General features: G+C 41.7%; 2 protein-coding genes and 1 long non-coding RNA gene across 5 annotated transcripts in view; 2 read left to right on the plus strand and 1 right to left on the minus strand.

The window, feature by feature from the left end:
• Positions 1 to 16,806, plus strand: part of kdm2aa (lysine (K)-specific demethylase 2Aa) — a 47,463-nt gene extending 30,657 nt beyond the window's left edge. For both annotated transcript variants that reach the window (XM_089005672.1, XM_089005673.1), the window contains exons 16-24: positions 2,438 to 2,521; positions 5,947 to 6,052; positions 7,343 to 7,867; positions 13,346 to 13,508; positions 14,829 to 15,074; positions 15,190 to 15,353; positions 15,644 to 15,790; positions 15,879 to 16,097; positions 16,295 to 16,806. In XM_089005672.1, coding sequence (XP_088861798.1) covers positions 2,438 to 2,521; positions 5,947 to 6,052; positions 7,343 to 7,867; positions 13,346 to 13,508; positions 14,829 to 15,074; positions 15,190 to 15,353; positions 15,644 to 15,790; positions 15,879 to 16,097; positions 16,295 to 16,476 — 1,836 coding nt within the window. In that variant the 3' untranslated portion in view covers positions 16,477 to 16,806. The remainder of the gene's footprint in view (positions 1 to 2,437; positions 2,522 to 5,946; positions 6,053 to 7,342; positions 7,868 to 13,345; positions 13,509 to 14,828; positions 15,075 to 15,189; positions 15,354 to 15,643; positions 15,791 to 15,878; positions 16,098 to 16,294) is intronic.
• Positions 2,528 to 18,693, minus strand: LOC148892067 (uncharacterized). 2 transcript variants are annotated; one of them, XR_016116165.1, is made up of 3 exons: positions 4,667 to 5,940; positions 3,758 to 3,812; positions 2,528 to 3,482 (listed from the first exon to the last, which is right to left on the minus strand). It is a non-coding gene; the product is annotated as an uncharacterized LOC148892067 (long non-coding RNA). The 2 variants fall into 2 exon arrangements; XR_016116166.1 differs by adding an exon at positions 18,643 to 18,693 and having other exon boundaries at positions 2,536 to 3,812; positions 4,667 to 5,432.
• Positions 18,694 to 18,717: 24 nt separating this feature from the next.
• The window catches only part of galnt7 (UDP-N-acetyl-alpha-D-galactosamine: polypeptide N-acetylgalactosaminyltransferase 7), a 67,058-nt gene continuing 66,503 nt past the window's right edge, over positions 18,718 to 19,272 (plus strand). Inside the window, exon 1 of the mRNA XM_089005676.1 lies at positions 18,718 to 19,038. Coding sequence (XP_088861802.1) covers positions 18,919 to 19,038 — 120 coding nt within the window. The 5' untranslated portion in view covers positions 18,718 to 18,918. The remainder of the gene's footprint in view (positions 19,039 to 19,272) is intronic.

Consider the following 19,272-nt stretch of genomic DNA (forward strand, 5'->3'; position numbering starts at 1 on the left):
CTTGCTGTCCAGCCGAGCATACAAATCATCATAGGCCTCTTGTTTGGCCTTTGCCACCTTTACTTTAACCGTGCGCTGCATCTCCTTGTACTGCTGTCTACTCTCGTCCGTCCTCTGTGTCCCACTTCTTCTTTGCTAACCTCTTTCTCTGTATACACTCCTGCACCTCCCCATTGCACCACCAAGTCTCCTTATCTACCTTTCTTCCACTCGATACACCAAGTACTTTCCGACCTGTGTCTCTGAATATGTTCGCTGTAGTTTGCCAGTCATCTGGAAAGACCTCTTGCCCACCCAGTGCTTGTCTTATCTCCTTCCTAAATGTCATGCAACACTCTTTGTTTTTCAACTTACACCATTTTGTCCTCACTTCAGCCTTTGGTTTCTTCATCTTCCTCACTGCCAGTGTCATCCTACACACCACCAACCTATGCTGTCTGGCTATACTCTCACCAACCACTACTTTGCAGTCACTGATTTCCTTTAGATGGTGCCATTGACACAAAATGTAGTCTACCTGTGTACTTCTGCCTCCAGTCTTATAGGTCACCCTATGTTCCTGTCTCTTCTGAAAGAAAGTATTCACAGTAGCCATTTCCATTCTCTTAGCAAAGTCAACCACCATCTGTCCTTCAGCGTTCCTCATCTGGAGTCCAAACCTGCCCATCACCTCCTCATCATCTTTGTTTCCTGCGCCAACATGTCCATTGAAGTCTCCACCAATTACAACCCTCTCACTTCTCGCGATGTTCTGTATGACTTCATCAAAGTCCAACCAAAATTTTTCTTCTTCTCCGCCAGCTCGCATCCTACTTGTGGGGCATACCCACAAACAACATTGACCATCACGCCTTAAATTTCTAGCTTCAGACTCATCATTCTATCTGATACTCTTTTTACTTCTAAGACATTCCTAACAAACTCCTCTTTTAAGATAACCCCAACTCCATTTCTCTTTCTGTCTTCACCATGATAGAAAAACTTAAACCCTTACCCTAAAATTCTAGCCTTGCTCCCTTTCCACCAGGCCTCCTGGACACACAGTATGTCTATTTTCCTTCTCTGCATCATGTCAACCAGCTCTCTGCCTTTACCTGTCATTGTTCCTACATTCAAAGTTCCATTTCTCTCTTTTCCTCCGGGCACACCTCCCTCCTCTCCTTCTTCGACCAACAGTAGTCAATTTTCCACTGGCACCCTGAAGGTCAACAGTACCAATGGCGGCCGTTGTTAACCCGGGCCTCGACCGATCCGGTATGGGATTCATAGGTTTGATTCGCATATTTGACAGTACCAATGGCGGCCGTTGTTAACCCGGGCCTCGACCGATCCGGTATGGGATTCATAGGTTTGATTCGCATATTTGTTTTGGCAATTTTTTTTACGTCGGATGCCCTTCCTGAGACAACCCTATGTATTTATCCGGGCTTGGGACCGGCACAACAAGACACTGGCTCGTGCCCCCTTGTGGCTACATTGGCTTCCCATGCACGTGCGCTGTTGGAAAATTGCTCTCCCTGTTAACATAAGAAATCATTAAACATTGCAATAATCCGTTCCCCAGATCCCCAAAAAACATAATTTTCGATTAAATAAAACTTAATAACCCTTAAACCCTTAAAACTAAAATAAACCTTAAAACTACACAAAATATACCTTATATTATGTATAATAAATGTGCTATTATATTGTAATTAAAGAAATAAACTGTACTGTATAATAGTCTTTTTATTTACCTTTGTGATGGTCGTTGATGTAGTTGCCCCTTGATATTTGACTGAAGTTGCCGTGCTTTCTCGGCGATAATATCCTCACTCAGACTGTGCCCTGCTAGCTACTTTTTGTTAATCCAAATCAACTTCTTGTATTGCCTGAGACCGTTGCTTAGACAACACAGAAACACCCCTAGCCACACGTATCAATGGTCGACTTAGCATACTGGTGCTGGGACACTAAGTCACACAAACGCACACCTTGTTCGTGTTTTTCGATGATCTCCTTCTTTTGCTCGACTGTAATTTTCTTTTGTGTCCTCTTCGGCTCAGCACTAGCCTGTGATGGGGTCTTTTTTGGTCCCATTATAGCAGAATTACTCCATTCAACAAACCACGTCCACACTCAAGGAAAGGGCTGACCAAAACTAGTCCGCCAGCCACCGTGGCAATGTTCGGACATGTGGTTTGGTGTTCATCCACCGAAAACTAGTCTGCCAGCCACCGTGGCACTGTGTGGTTTGGTTCGTCCGCCAAAAAGTAGTTCGTCAGCCAAGACTTTATGCTCGCAAATTTAATGTTCGTGAGGCGAAAAGTTGGTAAGCTAAAGCGTTCGTAAGCTGAGGTATCACTGTATATTCATTTGGTGAACATTTTCAGGAAAATGAAGCAAATGACGTTTCACTGCATAATCAGCTACAACACCTTTTTTTCTTTCACGCCAGATTCGGGGTGAGGGAATTATCAACAAAGACCTTCCAAGCTGCTGGGAATGTCCCAAATGCGTTCAAGGGATCACTGACTCAGAGGTACGCAACTGACACACACAGGATTGAGTGTGTAATCTAAAAAAAGGATGCAATTTATAAAATATATGTTGTTCACTTCACAGAATACATCCCATTCTTATTTTATCTCACCATTATCCATCCATCTATCCTGCTCATCCTCATGACCATCGCAGGTGTGGTGGTACACAATGGTCGCCAGCCAATCGCAAGGCACAAATCGCAACAAACATTCACACTGTCAAATCTGATTTACGCCATGGGCTAAAATAGTTTTGACCAGCTCTCCTTCCAAAGGATTAAAACTTCCCGTTACCCTATTCTACATGAATGTGAACTCAAAAGGGGATACATTTCATAAGATGTTATCAAGAAGGATACGTCTACGTTCTGACCGCCAAAGTTCAATCGAATCCTACATTGAACAACCAAGAGCATGAATAGGAAATAAATCTGACACATCAAAATTGCAGGAGGGTGTGGTCAAATTTATTTCAAGGACTTGTTTAACCTAAAGCCGTAATATTACATTACATGCTTATTATCGGATATGACATACATGACTAGGTCCGATGGAGTAGGACTGTCATAATTACCGTAATTTCCATACTATAAGACACGACTTTTGTCACAAGCTTTCAACCCTGCGGTTTATCCAACAATATGGCCAGGTTTTTTTTTTTCTGGCGGCTGCCAGTGGCACTCGAGCACTAAAGGGAAGAGTGAGAAAGGGCGAATATATGCGCAGAGGAAGACGCAAGTTTAATATAACTTTTGTGTGTGAATCATGCATTCAATTTAATTGAGTCACAACAAATAATAAACCAGTAAATAGTGAAATAAATGACAACAAAAGAATCAGCATCCATGCATCTATCCATCTTCTGATCCACTTATCCTCACAAGTGTCTCAGGTTGTGCTGGAGACTTTCCCAGCTGTCTTTGGACACTGGGTGTCGAACATTGGACACCCATGCAGGCACTGGTAAAACATGCAAACGTCATGTCATGTTCAGATTCGGCAGCAGGTGGCAGGTTTGTACTTCCCTGCGTGTAACACACCTGCTGCCAATCTCATAATTGTACACTGGGGTATTTAACTCATTCACTGCAAGACCATGTGTAAAAATTGGTCCACTCCAGTGCCAGTTTTTTTTGTCGTTTTCAACCAAATTGCCTTTTTTTTATTGACTTTTAGGATTACATAAACATCAAATACAGTGTTAGAAACCGCGTTAGAAAGAATTTAATTTGTACCTTATTTGGTTCTGGAGATATCAGCTGTTCAGATCAGGTGGTTCAGCCCAAACACCTGATTTTTACCAAAAAACAGAGAAAATAATCTTTTTCTGCAGAGAATCAAATTCAAACAGAAAGGTGATCAATGACCATATTTTTAACTTCAAGTGACCCCTCAAACATCTGGACAGTTGTTTATTTCGATGAATCAACAAAATAAAACAGAAAGTACAGAAAAAAGTACAGAAAGTGCATAAGAATGAATGCCTATCTGTCTTTGTGTTGTCATATTACAGTAAAGTCTCGTTATATCGATATTCAAGGGAGTCCGAAAAAATATCGATATAACCGGGACTATCGATATATCCGACCCTGTTTGCATGTAATTTTCTCTGTGCGTGCATAGAAATAGTATCGATATAACCGGGACTATTGATATATCCGATATCGATATAACGAGACTTTACTGTATTTCTTTATTTTTGTTCTTTTGACTTCAAGATGGTGCCGCAAGAGTGGCTGCCTTTCCATCAGCTCATGAATTTGGTGTTTCTACTCCTTTCATTCCTTTCATCTTCCTTTCATAACTTTGCTGCTGTGAAATGTAAATTTATCCACTGAGAGACTAATAAAGGTAATTCCAATCCAATTTAGAACATCAGAACCAGAAACACAGAACGATTTACAGAACACACAATTATTTACAGATGTCTGCATGTTTTTGAACTATTTACAGGTGTGTGCATGAGCTATATACAGGTGTGCGTGCGTGTGTGTCCCTTCCTCCACCCTCAATCTCACCTCCCTTGGGAAAAGCGTCATCATCATAAATGATGGGCAGCGACATATATATTAGTGTGCAGAGGCACTGATCAGGACTTGCAATAAAGTCTTGTTTCACTGCTCGAGCCCCAGCCATGCACAGACCTTGCAGTCTCTGGTTGGTCTTGCCTTCTTTGGTGTAGGAGCGATGGCTAGCAGCTGATGCCTCTCCATCTGCCTTTTGGCACTCTCTGTGGGAGTTGGGGGGGGGGATACTCCACTTGGACCAGGCTCTGTGGAAATATTTACTAACATCATTCTGCCTGGACACGCTTCACCTCTTTTACACACTGTCCATTGCTCTGGACAGTTGACCCCAAGTACTTAAAATACTCCACCTTCTTTATCTCTTCTCCCAGTAGCATCATTCTTGTACTTGTACCTCTCATTCACACACATATATTCCGTCTTGCTGCGACTGATCTTCATCCTCTCCTTTCCAGGGCACACCTCCGCCTCTCTAGTTTCTCCCCCACCTGTTCCCTGCTCTCGCTACAGATCACAATGTCATCTGATAACATTATCTTCCAAGGAGATTATTGTCAAACATCGTCTGTCAGCCTGTCCATTATTAATAAAAGTGTTGTATTTTCAATGAGCTATAACAGATTATTACAGAAGGAATACACCTCGCAAACAAAATAAGACTAACACACATGAATGCGCACCTGACTTTCATGGTGTGTGTGGTCTGGCCTGCTTCTGCTGGTTTGTTGTAGATCGGGTGCAGTATCCGCGACGGCAGCCACTCATGGGAGGAACATCGGCAACATCTCATCCGACAGAACACACTCACTTAGTGTTGCAGCTTCGCTGTCATTCCAATACTGTGCCAGCGTAGACATGTGATTGTTTGGATACTTGTCACTCACTGAAGTACACAATAAATTTATTTAGAAAATAAGATTTCACTTCATTCACTAAGCTAGATTGGTTTTCTTGTGCACTGACCGTGTACAACCTGTGCACAGTTGTGCAGCTTAGAGGGAAGATTGGTGTCGTTGCATCTTCGGAAAACTAAATCTAAATGAACTAAACTAAACTAAATCTAAATGAACGAGGGGTTTCGGTGTCTTGCCTCACGCCGAAAACTTCAAATCGTCTTAAAGCATAATGCAATTACCTAGCTGCTGCTGCTGCTCCCTACCATTATGGAAAAGTACTTAAACAATTACAATATCAGAACATTGGATAATTTCCCATGGCACACTGAACAATATCTTGATAAACATTAAACCAGGGTTTGAAAAACCTTGGTTTAATGTCTCAAAAGCAGAACATTGTGAATATTTAGTGGCTCTTATCTCTTGCCATCTATTATTTTGTGCCTCACCTGTATTAAGTCAGCATATCATTCCCTTTTCCATATTTTTGTGCATTTCTAGCAGCGGAAATGTTCCTCTCTCCTGGATGCGCGCATGGCTAAGATATTACGGCAGCAGAGACACTGTCGTGATGGAAATGACTCCAGCGATGATGACGAGGATGAAGGTTTGTGCTCATCTCATCTACCATCTAACTGAGTGAATGCTTCGGTAGAACAACAATGGACAATTTTTCATCTTATCGGGTTACAAGGTGCATATTTAGGAAAGCTATTTCTTTGTTTTTAGTATCAGCATGCATCTTACAAGCAACAAAAATGTTTTTTTTTAATCACACATGAAAGAAAACATCGGTGCAAAGCATTGTGAATCTCTGTTCATTCTTCACAATTTCCAGACAGAAAGAGATCGGTGTGGATTAAAAAGATGGCTACATTGTACATTTCTTCCACACGTTTTTTTTCTTCTTTTGCTTTCGGCTTTCCCTTCAGGGGTCGCCTCAGTATCCTCCATTTAACTTGTTGTTCAAAGCAAATACAAAGATGCAGCATTCATTGATGAAAAGAGATTTTTGCGTAATTATGGCAATTCCCCAACATCATGGAGCGTACCCAAAAATCAAAAATAATCTCATCTCATCTCATTTTCCATACCGCTTATTCCTCATTAGGGTCGCGGGGGTTGCTGGAGCCTATCTCAGCTGTCTTCAGGCACGAGGCGGGGGACACCCTGAATTGGTTGCCAGCCAATCGCAGGGCACAGAAAGACATACAACAGTCACTGTCACACTCACACCTAGGGACAATTTGGAGTGGTCAATCAGCCTGCCATGCATGTTTTTGGAGTGTGGGAGGAAACCGGAGGACCCTGAGAAAACAGACGCGGGTCCGGGGAGAACATGCAAGCTCCACACAAGGAGGCCGGACCGGGACGCGAACCGGCGACCTCTGCACTGTGAAGCCGGTGTGCTAACCACTCGGCTACCGGGCCGCCCAAAATCAAAAATAATAAATTAATATATTAATTAATTGCTCAATAATACAAAGTTAATTTATTGGAAACTACTAAGTACATTTTCAATTCCCCTCATTCCATGTTGAATTAAAAAAAGCAGATTTCCTGAAAATTAAAGCTTTTCCTTGACTGTATTCACTCACTGTTTAAAATGGTATTATGTATTTGTCTTGAAACAACTTTTTTTTCTGTAGATCAAAAATATTGGAAATGGGCAATATGTCAGGGCGCACTAATACCTTGTCACATAAAACAAGGATGCTACAATGTAGCAGGCACACAAAAAAAGAATTTTCCCATTCCAGTGAACTTTCTTTTACGTGGGTAGTACCAGCTTTGCATATGTTTTGCAAAACAGATTGGAGTTGTTCAATGTTTTTATTTTGTTTTTCACTTTTTGAGATTCAAAGTAAAGAAACTCTTATGTTCTATTTTTCCACAGCCACACATAGAAAGAAGTCCAGGATACAGCCAGGAGGACGCCACTCTTCCCGTAGGGGATTAATTATCAACAAGAGGGGACTGTTCAAAGGTGGAGCAACCCACAGAGGAAACAGAGAAGGCGCTATGACTCCTGGTACTTACATCTTCAGGTGCAAAGCTGGTAGGAGGAGAGGGATGAGAGTGAGGGGTGGTTCAAGAATGCAGCAAAGAGGTGGATCGAGTGAGGAATCTGATGATGGTGATGAAGAGGAAGATGATGACAGTGGACATGGAGACCAAGTTCAGCCTCATCATCCGTGTAGGACAAGGTCCAGGACTGATGAGGAGGAAGACGAGGACAGTGAGAAACATGAGTTTGACCCAGAGGATGAGAGAATGGACCTAGATGAAGAGCAAGAAGGGCCCTGGGATTCTGACTCAGAGCCTCCAGTACTTCTGATGTCTGATCTCAATGATGACATACTTTGTGGCTCCTACCTGACTGTGACTCTACAACACCCGGCCGTTACTCATCGAAAACCTGGTAGGTAGAAAAACCGCAGTTGTTGTTGTTGTTTTTTTTTTTTTTCATTCATTGGGGATGCGCCTTATACTCCTGTGCACCTTACTGTATACACAGGAAAATTGTGTGTGTGTGTGTGTGTGTGTGTGTGTGTGTGTGTGTGTTATGCGTGTCTATATGCATGTATGTACAGTATATGAATGGTGGATTGATGGAGGGATGGATGGATAGATTTGAATGGAGCTACAAGGGGACACAAGCCAGTGTCTTATTGTGCCGTTCACAAGCCCGGATAAATACAGGTTGTTTCTGTTCAAAACAGCATCTGACATACATTTGGCCAAAACAAACGTGTAAATAGATTCTTTGAATCTCATACCGGATCGGTCGAGGCCCAGGTTGACAACGACTGCCAACGGTACTGTTGAAATACAGGGTGCCGGTGGAGGGGAGACAGGTGTGCCCATAGGAAAAGAGAAAAATGGAATTTCAAGAGGATAGTACTAAGGGTAGTGACTTTGAATGAAGGAACAGTGACATGAAAAGGTGAGAGATCGTTGACATGATGCAGAGGAGGGAGGTTGACATACGGTGTGTCCAGAAGACTAGGTGGAAAGGAAGCAAAACTAGAAGGGTCAGGGTTCAAGTGTTCTATCATGGTGGAGACAGAAAGAGAAATGGAGTTGGGGTTATCTTAAAAGAGGAGTTTCTGAGGAATATCTTGGCAAAAAAAGTAAAAAAATGTCAGACTGAATAATGAGTCTGAAGCTCAAAATTGAAGGTTTAATGTTCAATGTTATTAGTGAGTACTCCCCACAAGTAAGATGGGAGTTGGAGGACAATGAGAAATTTAGGTTGGACTTTGATGAAGTTCTCAGAATCAGAATCATCTTTTTTGGCCAAGTATGTAAGACACACACGGAATTTGTCTCTGGTAGACATACTGCACTAGCATCATAATTAAAAAAGACATGACAATTAAATATGGAAGGACATTCCTTAATCTAAGTGGTACCTCTCAAGAACAACTGTGAGACAATGACAATTAAGTATGGAAGGCAATTCCTGAATATAAGTGGCCCCTTTCAAGAAGAACTGTGCGACAATGCAAAGTATCAAGCAATGCTAAAGTGATCAGTGGCAGAATGAAATAGAATAACAGTTGGTGCAGAAAATCAGTGAACCTCAATCATAACGTCCATGGCTATCCCCCCTGGTTCCACTGGATTGAGTGGAGTGTGGAGAAAACATTTTGGCAATCTGTAAAAATAGTCTTACCTATCTTGAGATACCCACATCTTCATCGGCGTGCATTGGCTCCTTCTGTTGTCCAAATACTTCCTCAAAACAAACTCTATCGGCAATCCTCATCATCACCCCACTATTCATAGTTACAGGCAACTATTTTGTATATTCTTATTCGGATGATTGACTCACCTCGCCACCGTACCTGGACTTTTCCTTCGATGCGCGAGTGTATCCGGTCCGAGGTATTTTCCCTGTGTCCCGTAAATTTATGTTATCTTCCGGGATTGCGTAATTTTGCACCCTCGTGTGCCATTTGCTTTTTGGCGTAGTAAGCGGGTTGGATCACCCCTTGCCTTCTTACTCGCTGTGTTTTCTTTTATTTGTGAATAAACATCCTGCTTGGTTCGTACGTGTCTGTTTTGGGATCCCAAACATTCCACTACGTTCCGACGAGTCATCTGCCGTCACTCTCGCTCGGAACATGACAGCTACGGATGACTCGGCTACAGGATGTTCTTTTCTCTTAAAATATCTATCCAATGACATTTGCTCTCACTCCCAGTTACATCACTAGATTTCACAGCCTCCTTATTCTTTAATATCGTACTGATCGTAGATTTCGCCATGCTGTATTCCCTCGCCAGATCAGACACTCGCACACCTCCTTCATATTTTGTGATTACAGTAAAGTCTCGTTATATCGATACGCAAGGGAATCCGAAAAAATATCGATATAACCGGGACTATCGATATATCCGATCCTGTGGGGGGGTGCGTAAATGCGGCACCTTTGTTATGGCATGTAATTTCATCATTGGGTTCATGGATTGCGTATCTAACATGTTTTTTGTACAGTAGTGAAGTGAAAAATAAAGTTGTGCATAAAATAAAAACGTCTTTACACTTTTTAATGACTATTTCCTTTCAAAAATGCAACCAACCAATGCTAAATCGTCAAGTTCTATTCACACGAAGCCACGAACGCCAGCATGTACAATCATATGAAAAACAGTGATTGTTGCAAACAATAAAGATATCTGGATGCAACACAATTAAATACTGTACATGGATGAAAAACCAAAACTGCAACGTTTACATAACTTACGTGACGTTCGAGAGTGGCTGAATAGAATCCCGGCGCGCAGCTGTGACGTTACAACAGCTTTTTGACTGACTCAAGAAACACAAAAAGTGATGTTGGTTGCCCTTTAATGCACAGTATGGAATGTACAGTCATTTTCAAAATCATGACGCTTCAGCAGACAAAACAACAAACATTGTTGCAAAAAACGCTTGCATTCATGTAACAGTACATGTACATAACACTGCAATTAGTATGTATGTAAGCTATTTAAAAAAGTCATCAATCTTCTTCTGCTTCACATTTTTATATTTTAATATGAACACTTCCATCTTGTTTAACGTTTCTAAAAAACCGGATGCATTTTCTACGGATTCAAAGAAAGATCGCGTGTCCGCAACCCCTTGCAACGCTTTTGTCGAAGTTGCAAAAGGTGTGCATTCAGTCGCTTCTTCTTCATCGTCATCAGCATCATCATCATCACGGGAATCTACTGTGGCATACTTGGCTTTGACCTCCGCTGCGATATCCGCATCTGATGAGCTTGGGAATGTCGCAATGTCTTTGTCGACTGCGACATACGATGCAATGTCGGCGACTTTTAGCTTTTCAGCCAACACTGCAAGAGGAATGTTGTCGTCATCCTCTTCGTTAGCTGCAGATGTTTCCTCACTGCACCCTGGATTTTCAAATTTGCAGTGACGGAAGCAGTTCTTGATGGTGTTTTCGGACACCGTGCTCCACGCTTTGGAAATTGCTCTGATGGCATCCAAAACAGTCCATTGTTGAAGACACACGAGCAGCCGTCTGATACACACGAGCTGCCGTCTGAAAATGGCGTCTGCTCGGGAGAGCTGCTCACGTAACAAGACACGTGACCAAGTTGACCAATGGCGCGACGGATATATCGATGTAAACAACAAAAATGGCCGGCGGGGGATGAAAAGGAGCACCGTAATAACCGGATTATCGTAACAACCGGGTATCGTACTAAACGGTACTAATTATACATAAAAAGACTAGAAATGTGCAAGGGAAATGAAAATAATATCGTAATAAGCGGTACTATCGTTATAACCGATATCGATATAACGAGACTTTACTGTATTTCTTTCTTAAATGCAATAGTTGTACGCACTACTTTTCTTTTGTCACTTTAAGCAGCACTTACTTTCTTTGGAGGCATGATTAGGGGCTAAAACTCTTCGTACACCTATATTAAACGCTAGAGCAAAACGCAGCACGTCCGCTAGCGACAACAGTTGGTCACGGAGAGAGCGATACACCTGTACGCCGCTCAGCACCTCACCCTCGCGTACGCACTCACGCGTCGTATTGGCGTTCGAACACCGATTGAAGTTCGAACGCCGAAGCAAGAATATCTCGAATATTTTGTTCGAACACGGATTTGTTCGAACTGTGAGGCGTTCGAGAACCGAGGTACCACTGTATATATATATATATATATATATATATATACGCACACTTAAACTCACACACAAATAATGTATTTTAGTAAGTTAGCACACCATCATGTCCCAAACTCAGAAACGATGCATGTGTAAAGTCACTGACGTGCGATGAGGTTCATTGCTGGTGAGGCACTGACGTCATCACAGTCAGATTTACAAGCAGACCCTGACAACTCTACAGAATAGCTTATTCACCATTTGATTGGCAACAGTTAACATGTTTTGTTTAAAATGTCACGTCAGCATTCTTTATATGTACAAACTGTAGCATATAAAAATATTTAAAAAAAAGCTTTATCATGTTACCTTTACTTATAAATGAAGTCCATGCACTGCTCCTTCTGAAGAAAGGCATCGATAACTTCTTTGTAGAAGCCTTCCTTATCTTTCTTCAGTTTTAAAAGTCTCTCTGTCTCAATAGAGATCACTGCCGGCAAAGAAAGTCGTCCTTGATCAGTCCTATTCCGACTGTATGGTTTCAGTCTTTTCAGTGCTGAGAACGACCGCTCCACGGATGCTGTTGTAGCTGGAACAGTGAGCACGAGCTGGAGCAACTTTGTCACCTCAGGAATAGTTTCAATGATATCCTTCTGGGCCAAAAAGCTGAGAAGCTGTCCAGGAGATTTACATTCATCCCTCACCGTTTGTGAGCTATTATTATTATATTATTATTATTATCTCCTGCTTTGATTGAAAGTCCAATTTAGAAAATTCTTTACATTTAGATATGTAATCCTCCATTCTGAAAATAAGGCCAAGGAACAAGAAAAAATGACTGCATGGTTGCACTTAACTTGCTAACTGTTTACTGTAGCTTGCAGTAACTAATTTTATTATTCTGCAGCCAAGGAGTCGCAAGAAGAATCTCTGGAATCACCAGCGCCCCCAACCCCCTATCATGAGGCAGGAGAACTGTGTGCCTCATCTATGCACACAGTTTTGATCAAAATTAAATAAAATAAACACTGTAGTACGGTGTTTATAATGTACAGTGACTGCACATTATATACACCAGTTAAACTGTAGAAATTTAGTTCATATACTAAAAGTATTTGAACACTTTAATAGCGATATGCAGAGGGACAGCAATGCAGTGTCCCTGCAGAGCAAGCCAGCACAGTTAGCATAGTCATTGCGCAATCCATGGTGAGGCTACCGCCTCACCGCTAGTCTCTACTTAGTATTTGACCAGTAAATGTGAAAAGTCAGCGATTTTGAAAAAAAAAAAAAAATCACAAATGGTGAAGTTAAATGGAAAAGAACTTTAAAGTACAAATCACTAAATCAATATAATTGTTTAATTTATTTTTTCATTTGATATTTCCATGATGACAGGTGAGGCATGACCTCACCTGCCTCCCCTGACTGCACGTCACTGTGTAAAGTCTATTTACCCGAACCTTAAGTGGCACTTGCAATAATGTCTGAATCACAGCTTTCCTTTTATTTTCCAGTAAAAGTCTCTTATTCTGAAAAAAATATTTTCTCTTCTGCTACTTTGTTCAGTCGCGATTATTCGCAGCGGGCAGCTGGAAGCTTCACTGTGTGAAGATATATTAGCAAACCAAACACAAACTAAATTTCCTGGTGTAAAACAAAAATTGGAGAAAAAAAGTCGTCTTTCTTTTACACTATCATCATGAAACTTCAGTTACTTTCATGCCTAAATAAAAATATTTTTTTTGTTTTTCTTTGCAGATTCAATCGATCCAAAAATGGAAGCTGGAATGGGTTTGAGGTCACCTCAAATAAATGCATGTGGTCAACCAAGCATCAACCGAAAGACCACTTTTAACAAAGCTTTAAGGTTCAAGAGCAATGACAACACCAAGGAAAGGCAAATTCCACAAGGTCCAGGAAGGTTGGTGTTCCCCCCCTCCCCCAAAAAAATAGAAAACATCGCCAAGGCGCCAACACCCATCCACCCGTCCATTTTCCAGACTGCTTCATCCTCATTAGGGTCGCGGGGGGTGCTGGAACCTATCCCAGCTGTCTTCGGGCACAAGGCGGGGGACACCCTGAATTGGTTGCCAGCCAATTGCAGGGCACATAAAGACAAACAACCATCCACGCTCATACTCACACCTAGGGACAATTTGGAGTGTTCAATCAGACTGCCATGCATGTCTTTGGAATGTGGGAGGAAACCGGAGAACCCGGAGAAAACCCACACGGGCACAGGGAGAACATGCAAACTCCACACAGGGAGGCCACACCGAGTCTTGAACTCACGACCTCAGCACTGTGAAACCAGCGTGCTAACCACTCGACTACCGGGCCGCCCTGCGCCAAGACCATTCGCTCTAACATTTACGAAAAATCAACTTATTTGGCTTGTGTAGAGAATGTTGCGTTAAGCTCTTGATACTTGAAAACCCACCTGTATTATGTTAGTTGCATATCAAGGAGCAACTAAGACCCATCTCACCAACAATGCCCTATTATGAACTCTTTCAGTCTGGATTCTGCACCCAATATAGCACCAAAACTCGAAAGTGTCATTAATGATTTCCTCTCTTCTGATTATATCAAGATCATGGGTGAATCCCTCACGTGGTTACATCATACCTTTCAGACCTTAAACAATTCTCCATGACATCTTAGTCCCAACACAACTAACCGTTGAGGGCTAACACTTGTGTTATATGTTCACGCTTGTACATTTATAAAGGGTATGTATACTTTATGATACGTTTTAGATCTTAGTTGGTGGTCATTTTATTGAAATTAGTGACAAACACAGTTAGAACGTACAGATTTGCTATGGGGTACGTTGTAATGAGGTTCAACAACTCTCTGTCCATGGATTAATTAGCCTTTACCTATTCTGTTTTCAAACATAGTAAAGAAAGCAAATCTACTTAATTATTTTAATCAGTTCTCAAACGTCACAATTAACTATCATCACTCTGGTAACATTGCTGATGAATTAGATTGGGTATGCTACTGGTCCTGGTATTTTTATGTCTCTATAGCTTCTTATTTTTTTCCTGTAATATACTCCTCCTCATCTCATTGATTAATGGGGTGACATTCCGACTTCATTTCAGATCATTGTGCATTTTTTTTCTCAGTTTAACAACATTGTTCACATTCATTAATTTAAGTTGAGCACTTGATAAATAAATTAGTATGTTGGTACACGTGTATGTGATCAAACTCGTCAAATGTTATCTTGCAGGCCAAGTCATCGAGGAAACTTTGTCATCCGGGGCAGTATTGATCAGTGTGCATCCTCAGACGAAGGAGAACCATCCACCTCTTGTGTCTCTCCTGCAATGTCACCTCCCTCCCTGCTGTCCCTGTCTTCTTTTCAGGATGTGGATGAGAGTAGCGGAGAAAAGGAAGTGTGGGTGTCTGTGTTCAGATACCTTAACAGAGCTGAGTTGCTCAAGTGCATGACTGTCTGCAAGGCCTGGTATAAATGGTATGTCATAAATCAATGTGGTACTCTGAATCATGACCTGCGTTGAAGAACCAAATTGACAAGTTGCTAGGCCTTGGCAGGGATCATAAAAGGGCATGTTCTTATGTGGTTGCAGGAGCTTTGATAAGCATCTATGGAGCCATCTGAATATGAGTCGATTCAACCCCCTGAGTAACCACGCCTTGGCAGGGATCATAAAACATCGGCCCACTTCTTTGGACCTCTCATGGACACCCGTGGCCAAAAGACAGCTCAACTGTCTTCTAAACAGGCTACCAGGTACGAGTACATGTCGTATATTTTGTGTCTCTGGCGCTGGACGATTAACTTGGCTGTACTTTTCTTGTCGCAAGGGAATTTTTAACCTGTCAATATTTCTTTTTGACAACAAAAAAACACCTAAAAAATTCACAATCTTCTAGAAAACATTTGTGACCTTGAATGAACCCTGACCAACTCTGACATGAACGTGCATTTACCTACCTTTGCCAAACGTCTCAGTTGCTCGACTTTGAATGGTGATTCAGAGGTTATCCTACCTACAGGTTTTTCAATTTTTTTTTCTTTAGGTCTTCGACAGTTAAGGGTAGCTGGCCTGTCATGGACATGCCTGTCAGCATTGGTCTCCCCTACTCTTCCCTCTCTTCGACTCCTGGATCTGCGTTGGTGTGAAGGCATTAAAGATGCTCAATTTAAAGAGCTCCTCACCCATCATGGTAAGATATAGCAGAAATAAATGGGCCAGCACGTCTTGCATTTCTTTCCACTGAATTGAAGGCACCTTTTTCACTCCCACCATCATAGGCTCCAAGTCATCTTACTGCAGACTAAAGAACATAGTGACGCTGCAGCTCTCTGGTCTGGATATCAACGAGTCTACTTTGAGACTTATTCAGCATCATATGCCCGACTTGGAGAACTTGGATCTGGCCCACTGCAAGAACATTACAGATTCTTCAATAGCTTTGCTGGCAGCAGTGGGCACACATACTCGCAAGAACCTCAGTGAACTCATTCTATCAGGTATTCTTTTTGTATGTCTTGTAATGGTCCAAAAGGACAGCACCTAACTCTATAAAACAACTGGCATATTTCTTTCATATTGCCAGAGGCACCGGTGTTCACGCGACCCGAAAAAAAAAAAAACATTGAGTATTGCTACTCAGCGATTGCCTCAGTAAGAAAACTAACCAATCAATTGTGTCTGTGTGCCAAAACAGGTTGTTATCAGTTGACCGATGACTGCATGTCCTACCTGAAGCGCATCTGCTCTTTGACTCTACTGGACATAAGAGGCTGCAAGAAGATCAGTATACAAGCCTGCAATGCCTTCATCTCTGACCTGTCAGACATCGCCGCGTTCTGTATGATCGAGGAGAAGGTTATCCAATGTCTAAACTAAGTGGTACTTCACTTTTGGACTGAAGCCGAATGTCACAAAATTGCTGGCAGGGCAGTGTATGAATGAATATCTTTCACATCATGTCAACGACGTCTTTTTTCCATCTCCTGTGTGTAACATTCGAGAAATGTAGTCTTGCTTGGTACATCAAGAAGCAAACATGTTTGTACAAGAATGCATACTGAAATAATGATCTCGTCTCAAGTTCTTCCCAGATTTATTTGGATGTTATTTTATAACAGGTGCATGGCTAATTTCCAGGTGATTTGTACATGGCTGAAGAGCATTTTATTACTCACTTATAATAATAAAACTCACTTCTACTCTTTGGCATTTGAGTCAGCATGACTCAGATTTGATCTTAGTTTTACTGTCTGGTGCTTTCGACTATCTTTCGAGTATTTTATTGCTTGTACATGATAGTTGTCCATGAACAGCACTTTGTATGCAGCTTGTCTCACCAGTTTCACCCATAGTGGCTATTCTGTACATGGAAGAGATGGAGAAACAGGCCCTCACATCCTTCCCGGGGACAAAACTGAGGCACTGGTTTAGATATGTGGATGACACTTTCAACATTATTAAAAAACAAGAAATTCAATCCTTCACAGATCACCTCAACTCGAGACATCAAAATTAAATATACTCGTGAGGACATTAAAGAGAACCAACTAGCCTTTTTGGATTGTAAAGTAATTATAAAAGAGGACAGAGCGCTAAAAACAGAAGTCTTTAGGAAGGCTACGCACACTGACCAATACTTACTTTTTGATTCTAACCACCCATTAATTACAACACAAACTAGGAGTTATCAGAACCCTCCAGCATCGGGCTAAACTAATACCAACACGCATTGAAGGTAGAGAAAAGGAGTCAAAACATATCAGTAGAGCACTCACTAACTGTGGGTACCCTCAGTGGTCATTCAGCAAATGTCAGAAAGAAAGAATAGGGAATGAAACCAAAAATTCTCAAGATACAAAAAGGAGAGGAGTAGCAGTACCGTACACTGCAGGAGTTTCTGAAAAACTACAGAGTCCTTTGGCAACACAAAATTCCTACTTATTTCAAACCGATAAACACATTAAGGCAAAAATTAGTGCATCCAAAAGATAGGCTGCCAAATGAAAAACAAAGTAATGTAGTTTATTCAATACATTGTAAGAATGAAAATTGTAAAGAGCAGTACAATGGGGAGACTCCACAAATTCTCAAAAAAAGACTTTATCAACATCGCAGGGATAATACTAGTGGGCCTCAAGCAGCAGTACATATGCACTTAAAAGCTAGCAACCACTCATTTGACGACAATGAGGTTAAAATCTTAGCGAAAGACAGATGTTTGAAAGGGGAGTAAAAGAAGCGATTCTCATAAAACAACAAAATCCTTCATTAAACCGGTCTGGTGTGGTGAGGTTCAATTTGGTTCGTTCATACAATAGCCTGCTTAGACAAAACAGGTTAGGCAACATTCTTAATTGATGAGGTGATACCGGAGGGAGTGTGGCAAACAGGCCAGTCGTTAGTCAGGAATGTAGGAACAATCAGTGGAGCCACAGGGAGTGGTCCTCTGCTCCCCCAACCAGAGAGTAGGGACCTATCATAGCTGTGTCCAGCGCCGCCATGTCTGAACATTGGGGATATATAAATAGGGCCGATACGACCAGTAAGACTTTAGCTCGCTGGCGAAGCCTCTTGTTTAGGAGACGAAACGTCAGACACCTTCAAAAAATGTACAGATGACGGCTGAAGAAACCTTCTCATCCAGAGACGGTGGTTCAATGATGTCTTTCTGTATTCGGTACAAATCAGGTTGTGTTACATGAAGTTATTACAAATAACTTAGTTGGTGTACCAATAAATACATGCATGCATGTACGTACATGCCCGATTGATGGGTACGTACGTATACATACATACATACATACATACATACATACATATATACGCACGCACACTCACACAGACAGACACGCACAATCACATAAGTTATTAATATTGTAATTACATTTTGTCATTCATTGTCTGTGTCTTGATACGGGTCACCATTTCAGAATACATTACATTGGAGTCAGTATCCTTTTTTTCCTATTTTGTAACTACTACCTCCAAGCACAAATGAGCGTTCCCGTGCACTTTAAACCGGAAGTGAAACAAGTCATTTACTGTATTCGACTTCCCGCGAATGCAACAAGGAGCACGTGACTTGACTGTTTGGACGCAGCAACAAAATGGCGTAACCCTGACATCGTGTACACCTTCGGTCGCAGCCTATTTCTCTGGTGGGAGGAGCTAATGTGTCTAGATGAGGTCGAGGATCAAACATGAAATACCTAACAATTAAAGAAATGAGACTTAGCCAGTACAGGTCTGCAGACATTAACATCGTATTGTGTTGTGTAAAGCTGCTCGATTCTCGGTTCCTTCGGAAGATCTTCCAACATGAGATTTAAATTTGGATTTATTTTACGTGGCTTACTTCTCATTCTTATGTTTCTCGTACTAGCGGTGTTGTGGTCTTCATTAACCAAACTGAGCATCGGGAATCACTTTGGAGGACGGGTGAGTAAATGAATTTCAATTAAATCACTTCAAAAGCTTTTTACGAACGTTCTGAAAACTTGGTTCGCAAAAGACAGTGTCCTGCTTGTTTTGTTATCTCCCTGCCGATACACCTGATCCGAAGGATAAGGTCATCGAGAAGCTCCGAAGAGGCAAGATAGCTATCTTGATCATTTGAAACAGGTGTGTTGTAGCAGAGAGAGATGGAAACGGGCCGAGTTTGGACACCTCTGA

The sequence above is a fragment of the Hippocampus bargibanti genome, linkage group LG10 (genome assembly GCF_051943395.1).
Source record: "Hippocampus bargibanti isolate YZ-2025 linkage group LG10, ASM5194339v1, whole genome shotgun sequence".
NCBI lineage: Eukaryota > Metazoa > Chordata > Actinopteri > Syngnathiformes > Syngnathidae > Hippocampus > Hippocampus bargibanti.